General features: G+C 45.8%; 1 protein-coding gene across 1 annotated transcript; it reads left to right on the forward strand.

The window, feature by feature from the left end:
• The first annotated feature begins 298 nt into the window (after positions 1-298).
• Positions 299-5,126, forward strand: snx20 (sorting nexin 20). The gene is given in 7 exon segments (XM_034239854.1): positions 299-363; positions 481-539; positions 650-693; positions 1,365-1,486; positions 3,948-4,310; positions 4,646-4,774; positions 4,776-5,126. Coding segments are annotated over 5 exon segments (831 nt in total). The 5' UTR covers positions 299-363; positions 481-539; positions 650-659; the 3' UTR covers positions 4,959-5,126.
• Positions 5,127-9,201: the final 4,075 nt, after the last annotated feature.

Below are 9,201 nucleotides of genomic sequence, written 5' to 3' on the forward strand. Positions count from 1 at the left end.
TTTCTCAAAATGTGACTTTCTTTTTTAATCGAAATTAACTTTTTCCTCATAATTTGACTTGCTATAATTTGACTTGATATATGATCGATGGCTGATTGATATAATTTGATATATCCACCTGAACATCAGCAGGGCCGTTTTCAGCTTTCTGCTGAACGACGCCCAGAGACTTCAAATACTCATGAGTAAAAATAATCAGTATTTATTGTGTTGGTGTGTCTTTAACTTAGAGGAGGTTAACTCCACCCGCCTGTTCCTCCCGTGTCATAAAACAGCCTCACTTTCACTTCCTCTTATTTGTTTTTCTCTGCTGCAGCTTCCTGCTTTCTGCCCGTCCGTCACACTCTGGAAAATAGATTTAATGTACTTTATATATAGTATACTTTATATGTAATGTACTTTATATATAACATACTTTATATTTAATGTACTTTATATTTAATATACTTTATATTTAATATACTGTGTGTGTGTTTTCAGGACAGAGTGTTTGATAATCTTCTCTGGAGCTTTCCTTCAGCACGCTGAGCTGCAGGAAGGTGAGCGTTTGTTTCACTGACATTAAGACATTTAATATTATATTATATTCTCTTATATCACGTATTAATATGTATTAATATGAAATATTCCTCTGGTGTTTTGTACGCAGCTGATGTGAGATGGCAGAAACCAACCTGATGTCTGCAGCTTCTGGTACTTTATATACAACCATTATACCGTACTGTCCCTGAACGCACCATGGTGTTTTCTTCACCCAGCATTATTAAAATATTTACCGTACTGTCCCTGAACGCACCATGGTGTTTTCGTCACCCAGCATTATTAATATATTTACCGTACTGTCCCTGAACGCACCATGTTGTTTTTCTTCACCCATGTTTATTAATATATTTACCGTACAGTCCCTGAATGCACCGTGGTGTTTTTCTTCACCCAGCATAAAATAGATAAATCAGATGCTAAACTAAATGATATAAAAGGTTATTATTACTCTTAAAACTTATTAAAACTGAGATATTATTTTGTAGTCCCATAAACAACACCCACTGTTTATATATATCTGTGTGTGTGGCCTAGCATTACTATACTTGTGGGAACCTAAATCTGTTTACACAGTCACGTGTGGGGACTCGCCTCCCTAATGGGACAAAATGGAGGTCCCCATAAGGGGAATCATTCATTGTAGGGTGAAGACTTGGTCAGGTTTAGGGTAAGGGTTAGGGTAAGGGTTACGCATGTGTTGGTTATGTTAAGGTTAGGATAAGTCTCCAGGAAATGCATGTAAGTCAATGTAATGTCCCCTGAAGTGATGTATACATGGTATGTGTGTGTGTGTGTGTGTGTGTGTGTGTGTGTGTGTGTAGCTCTCACGACGAAGCAGCTGCAGCAGAAATTGTCATCAGAGAAGAAGAGCGAGCATCCGGTCCTCCTGCTGTTTGAGATCCCGTCCACTCGAGTTGTTGAGAACCAGCTGTCCAAATACGTGGTGACTTATTTATAATTATTTTTTAAATAATATTTTCATTGGGAGACCCTAACCCTAACCTGAACTCCACCAACAATGTAACATATCATTTATATATAATATAAGACATGAACAATAAAACAAATAAAACAATTAAAATAAAATAGATTATGTTGGACACCAATGTGCAATTAATGCAGGATGAGATGAAGTAATTTCTATTTACTCATTTTATTCATTTTTTTACTTAAATAACAAATAACATACACTGAACAAAAATATAAACGCAACACTTATGTTTTTGCTCCCATTTTTCATGAGATGAACTCAAAGATCTAAAACATTTTCTATATACACAAAATAACCATTTCTCTCAAATATTGTTCACAAATCTGAAAAAATGTGTGATAGTGAGCACTTCTCCTTTGCCGAGATAATCCATCCCACCTCACAGGTGTGGCATATCAAGATGCTGATTAGACAGCATGATTATTGCACAGGTGTGCCTTAGGCTGGCCACAATAAAAGGCCACTCTGAAACGTGCAGCTTTGCTTTATTGGGGGAGTCTGGGGGGGTCCGAAAACCAGGCAGTATCTGGTGTGAGGGGTAGGGGTAGGGTTAGGGCCCATGGTGGTGGTGGGGTTATGGTATGGGCAGGCGTATGTTATGGACGACGAACACAGGCCACTCGATTCACAACATTACCCTAACCCTAACCCTACCCCTACCCCTGTTTTATAATTTTAAAATGTATATATGTGTATGTTTTTATCTGATAATGATCAAAGCCACATGAGGAGGGACGCTTTTATTTGTTTATTTATATTTATTTTAAATTATTATATTACCTGGAGGCCAGAAAACCACCCGCAGGGGGGAACTCTTCACCTACCTGCTACCCTTTTAAAATAAACAGAGCCAAAAAAACACCTGCCCTTTGGAATCTTTTAGACTTACCCGACCTTGATTTTAGTGGTTTTTGTTTTTCAGTGACATCCAGTTCATTTTATACGATTTTGCTAACCCGGTGTGCTTTTATTTATTTATTTTTAGTTAATTTGAACACTCCCTTTACTTTTTAAATTAACATTACTGGGGAGATTGTTTTAATTATTTGTATCTTTACCATTGCACTTGTCTTTTAACTGCACTTACACTTCTATGCATGGCTTTTACTAATAGAACTGGAATCACTTTTAAATTGGCCATTTTAGATCCCCCTCTCATTTAGGGTATTTTATAGAGTCCATTGGGACAAGCTCTATACACACACACACACACCACACACACACACAACACACACACACACCACACACACAACACACACACACACACACACACACACACACACACACACACACACACACACACACACACACACACACACACACACACACACACACACACACACAACACACACACACACACACACACACACACACACACAACACACACATCACACACACACACACACACACACACACACACACACACACACACACACACACACACACCACACACACACACACACACACACACACACACACACACACACACACCACACACACCACACACACACACACACACACACACACACACACACACACACACACACACAGCACACACACACACACAACACACACACACACACCTCCAGATCCTGGGACGGGGAGATCTGCTTTTTGATACACTCTGCCGCCGTTCCTTGGTCCGGCTCCGCTCTGCACTTTTTAACCATTCGTTCGAAATGATCTTGTCCTCACTGAGCTTTTATGATGCTTTTAAAAGGGTTATTATAAGGTTTATGTTTACGGAGGTCTTTAAAATGTTTTTAAACATCTATCTACCGAGATAGATGTTTAGTGCATCTATCTCGGTAGATGCTCCTCCGGAGCCCTGCGCTCTTCCCCAACCTAATCCTACCCCTCACACCAGATACTGACTGGTTTTCGGACCCCCCCAGACCCCCCCAATAAAGCAAAACTGCACGTTTCAGAGTGGCCTTTTATTGTGGCCAGCCTAAGGCACACCTGTTCAATAATCATGCTGTCTAATCAGCATCTTGATATGCCACACCTGTGAGGTGGGATGGATTATCTCGGCAAAGGAGAAGTGCTCACTATCACAGATGTTTTCAGAATTGTGAACAATATTTGAGAGAAATGGTTATTTTGTGTATATAGAAAATGTTTTAGATCTTTGAGTTCATCTCATGAAAAATGGGAGCAAAAACAAAAGTGTTGCGTTTATATTTTTGTTCAGTGTATATTCAATATATTTTATTTACATTCATTATTATTATTTAAAAATTCTTTAAGAAATGTATTCATTAATTTCTTTTGGTCTGGTTAAGTCACAGGAGTGCCATAGAGATATCAAATATGTAAAAGTAAAATGATCCTAATATCTGTTTTTATTTCATGTATTATTTCTATTTGTATATGTATTGTGGGTGTTCCTGATGTGAGACGATGCGTGCAGGTGTATGAGGTGGTGGTGATGTTGTCGGGCAGTTTTGATTCCCGCCGTGTGTCCGTGGAGCGCCGTTACTCCGACTTCCTGCGGCTGCAGCGCCTCCTCCTGCAGGAGTTCGACTCGGCGCTGGAAGACGTGTCGCCCCCCCCCAAACTCCTGAGCGGGAACTTCTGCGCCGCCGTGCTGTTGCAGCGCCGCCTCGCCCTGCAGGACTACCTGGCCAAACTCTTCTCGACGCGCTGCGTCCGCCGCTCGCCTCTGTTCGCTGCCTTCTTCACGGACGCCGAGCAGCGGGGGGCGCTGGTGCTGCTGCGGGGGGGGCAGTTCAGCCCGGCGCTGAGGCAGCTAGAAGACGTGTTAGCGCTGCAGGTACAAAGGTTTATTACAAGATTAACCCTCAGGTCTGCTTTTTGTCCCCAGAACCAGAACCCTCAGGTCTGTTTTCTGTCCCCAGAACCAGAACCCTCAGGTCTGTTTTCTGTCCCCAGAACCAGAACCCTCAGGTCTGTTTTCTGTCCCTAGAACCCTCAGGTCTGATTTCTGTCCCCAGAACCATATCTCTCAGGTCTTCTGGTCTGCTTTCGGTCCCATGTGAGAACTAAACATGGAGAAGTGCAGTTATTATGCTCCATACATGTGGAACAAACTGAGTTGAGTTATACTGCTCTTAATGTTTTCATAGTTGTAAAGTGGGTGTGTTGCAGGAGAAGTTGCAGTGTTGGCAGAGTCCCGCCCTCCGCCTGCCAACGCTCTGCGCCCTGGCTGTCTGTCACTGCGACCTGCAGCAGCATCAGGAGGCGTTGGATGCGGCTCAGAGGGCGCTGCCTGTTGCCCCGGCGCTGCGGCCTGCGGAGCCACCGGGCGGCGCTGCTGCGCCTCCTGATGGACCTGAGCTACCGGCTGGGGCTGCCCGGGGCCCGCCTGCAGGACGAGCTACAGGGCCTGCAGGACCAACCCCCCACCCTTAAATACGACCCCCCTACCCTGAAGGAGCTGGTCATCCAACAGTTCACCTGAGGGGCTAAACATGTGAGACGAGATACAGAGCAAAGGAGTCCTCAACAAGACTCAGCGTTATGAGTCCTAAACCCTGACATGAGTCAGCATTATGAGTCCTGAACCCTGACCTGAGTCAGCATTGTGAGTCCTGAGCCCTGACCTGAGTCAGCATTATGAGTCCTGAACCCTGACCTGAGTCAGCATGATGAGTCCTGAACCCTGACTTGAGTCAGCATTATGAGTCCTGAACCCTGACATGAGTCAGCGTTATGAGTCCTGAACATGACATGAGTCAGCATTATGAGTCCTGGACCCTGACATGAGTCAGCATTATGAGTCCTGAACCCTGACCTGAGTCAGCATGATGAGTCCTGAACCCTGACCTGAGTGAGCATTATGAGTCCTGAACCCTGACATGAGTCAGCGTTATGAGTCCTGAACCTGACATGAGTCATCATTATGAGTCCTGAACCCTGACATGAGTCAGCATTATGAGTCCTGAACCCTGACATGAGTCAGCATTATGAGTCCTGAACCCTGACCTGAGTCAGCGTTATGAGTCCTGAACACTGACATGAGTCAGCGTTATGAGTTCTGAATCTGACATGAGTCAGGATTATGAGTCCTGAACCCTGACCTGAGTCAGCATTAAGAGTCCTAAACCCTGACCTGAGTCAGCATTATGAGTCCTGAACCCTGACCTGAGTCAGCATTATGAGTCATGAACCCTGACCTGAGTCAGCATTATGAGTCATTAACCCTGACATGAGTCAGCATTATGAGTCCTGAACCCTGACCTGAGTCAGCATTATGAGTCCTGAACCTTGACCTGAGTCAGCATTATGAGTCCTGAACCCTGACATGAGTCAGCATTATGAGTCCGAAACCTGACATGAGTCAGCATTACATTACATTGCATTGCATTTAGCTGACGCTTTTATCCAAAGCGACTTACAATAAGTGCGTTTGACCAACAAAATACAACTTGAAGAAAACAGAATCATATAAGTACATCAGGTTTCATAGAGCCAAACATTTCAAGTGCTACTCAACTGGCTTTAGATAAGCCAGTCCTTTATTAGTATAAAAGTGCTTCGTTAATAGTTCTATCGCTCGAAGTGGAGTCGAAAGAGATGAGTTTTCAGTTTGCGCCGGAAGATGTGCAAGCTATCTGCCGTCCTGATGTCAATGGGGAGCTCATTCCACCATCCTGGAGCCAGGACAGCAAACCCACGTGTTTTCGCCGATGGGAACTTGGGTCCCCCTCGCAGCGAGGGCGCAGCGAGTCGTTTGGCTGATGCAGAGCGTAGTGCACGCGCTGGGGTGTACGGTTTTAACCATGTCCTGGATGTACGAAGGGCCAGATCCATTCGCAGCATGGTAAGCAAGTATCAGTGTCTTGAAGTGGATTCTAGTAGTTACCTGAAGCCAGTGAAGGGAGCGGAGGAGCGGAGTAGTGTGGGAAAATATAGGAAGGTTGAAGACCAGACGAGCCGCTGCATTCTGGATGAGCTGCAGAGGTCGGATGGCACATGCAGGTAGACCAGCCAGGAGGGAGTTGCAGTAGTCTAGGCGTGAGATGACGAGAGCCTGGACCAGAACCTGAGTCGCTTTCTGTGTCAGCTGGGGACGTATCTTCCTGATGTTGTAAAGCGTGTATCTGCAGCAACGGGTTGTAGCAGCGATGTTTGCAGTGAAGGACAGGTTGTTATCTAGGGTCACACCCAGATTCCTTGCAGTCTCAGTCGGGGAAACAACTGAGGTGCCGATGTTGATTGTTAGGTCAAGAGTGGGACAATCTTTTCCCGGAAGGAAGAGCAGCTCAGTCTTGTCAAGGTTGAGATTGAGGTGATGAGCAGACATCTACTGAGAGATGTCAGCTAGACAAGCAGAGATGCGTACGACGACCTGGGTCTCTGAGCGGGGAAAGGACATAATTAATTGGGTGTCGTCAGCGTAGCAGTGGTAAGAAAAACCATGCGGGCTAATGACTGATCCGAGCGAGTTTGTGTACAGGGAGAAGAGGAGGGGACCAAGAACAGAGCCCTGAGGGACCCCTGTAGTTAATTGACAAGGGTCGGACTCAGACCCTCTCCAAGTCACCCTGTAGGTACGGTCTTTCAGGTATGAGGTGAGGAGGGAAAGTGCAGAGCCTAAAACTCCAAGTTTTTGGAGAGTGCGAAGGAGGATCTGATGATTCACCGTGTCGAATGCAGCAGACAGGTCCAACAGGATGATTACAGAGGAGAGCGAGGCTGCTTTAGCAGTGTGCAGTTCCTCCGTGACAGCAATGAGAGCAGTTTCTGTGGAGTGACCTGCCTTGAAACCAGACTGGTGCGGATCCAAAAGATTGTTCTGATGGAGATAACAGGAGAGTTGTTTAAAGGCAGTGCGTTCAAGTGATTTAGACAGGAACGGGAGGAGAGAGACAGGCCTGTAATTTATAACATCAAAGGGGTTGAGAGTGGGTTTCTTTAGGAGAGGGTTTACTCTTGCCTCCTTGAGACTGTTTGGAAAGTGACCAGAAGTTAGAGAAGTGTTGATGAAGTGGGTGAGAAACGGTAGAATATCAGGAGCGATAGTCTGAAGGAGGTTTGAAGGGATAGGGTCCAGAGGACAGGTGGTAGGGCGGGCAGAGGTAATGAGGGTAAGAACCTCACTTGGAGAGAGAGGGGAAAAGGAGGTCAGTGTGTGGGTGAAAGGAGGGTCTGGTGACCCAGCGGTGAGCAAAGGGGAGTCAGAAAAAGAAGAGCGAATATCATCAACCTTTTTTTCAAAGTGGTTAACAAAGTCGCTTAACAGAAGGGAGGAGGGGGAAGGGGCTTTGGGGGGGTCCAGGAGGGAGGAGAAGATGGAAATTAGTTTTTTGGGATTGGAATAGGAAGATTGGATCTTATCTTGAAAGAAAGTGCTTTTTGCCTGAGAGATCGAAGCAGAGAAAGAGGAGAGGAGAGCCTGATAGGTTAGGAGGTCGTCACAGTGTTTGGATTTCCACCGTTTCCGCTCTGCTGCCCTAAGGACGGTTCTATTAGCACGCAGTGCATCATTTAGCCAGGGAGCAGGAGGGGACTGACGAGCCTGCCGAGATGTGAGAGGACAGAGCGAGTCCAGAGTGGATGAGAGAGTAGAGAGGAGAGTTTCTGCAGCAGAGTTTGGAGGCAGGAGTTGAAACGAGTCAGAGGAAGGGAGGGCTGAGAGCACCGACGAGGCAAAGGTAGAGGGGGAGAGGGAGCGAAGGTTACGGCGGACAAGTGCAGGATGAGAAGAGATTAGTTTGTTATGTTTGGAAAGGGGTAGAGAGAATGAAATGAAGAAGCGATCGGATGTGTGGAGCGGGTTTACAGAGAGGTTAGAAGTAGAGCAGTTCCTTGAGAATATGAGATCAAGGACATTGCCAGCTTTATGAGTCGGTGGGGACGGAGACAGTGAGAAAGCAAAGGCGGTTAACAGAGATGTTAGTTCGTCTATCTTCCCCGTCTGGAGGTTGAAGTCTCCGAGAAGTACAGCGGGAGGGCCAGTTTCAGGGATGAGTGAGAGGAGATTATCTAATTCCTCCAAGAAGTCCCCCAAGGCGCCTGGTGGACGGTAGAGAACAACAATGGTTCATTGTATAGGATGGGTTACTGTGACGGCATGGAATTCAAAGGTGGAAGGAGTGAAGTTAGGTAGCTTGAAGAGGGAAAAGCTAACCCTAACCATTTGGGAGAGAGCAGGAGACCAGTGCCACCTCCTCTGCCAGTGGGTCTGGGTGTATGGGAGAAGGAATATGCTGTGGAGAGAGCTGCTGGGGTGGATGTGTTGGATGGAGTAATCCAGGTCTCAGTGAGTGCAAGGAAATCCAGGGTCTGCAGGGAGGCGTAGCCAGAGATGAAGTCAGCCTTAGGAACAGCTGACTGGCAGTTCCACAGGCCGCCTGAAACTAGATGTTGGATCTCAGTGGAGCACGTGGGATAGACGAGAGCAGGCCGGTTATATGGATTAGGAGATACACGGGGCCAGTGATAATTGCGAGAAGACACATGAACAGGAATGGAGAAAATACACATGATTATAGCCTCTACTTTGTTTCCTCCTTATCTTTCTTACAGTGCAGACGCTTTTCTGCTTGCTCTTGCCTCTGCTTACTTTTTATGCTGATTTTCCTATTCTTATTCTCTGAAAACTTCGAGCAGCGGCTCCTGGACATTAACTTATCACTGGGACAGTTCATCTTCGTAAATAGACGGAGGGTTTCAGCCATATTTCAACATTTTTACGACGA

This window comes from Gymnodraco acuticeps, unplaced genomic scaffold (genome assembly GCF_902827175.1).
Source record: "Gymnodraco acuticeps unplaced genomic scaffold, fGymAcu1.1, whole genome shotgun sequence".
Lineage (NCBI taxonomy): Eukaryota > Metazoa > Chordata > Actinopteri > Perciformes > Bathydraconidae > Gymnodraco > Gymnodraco acuticeps.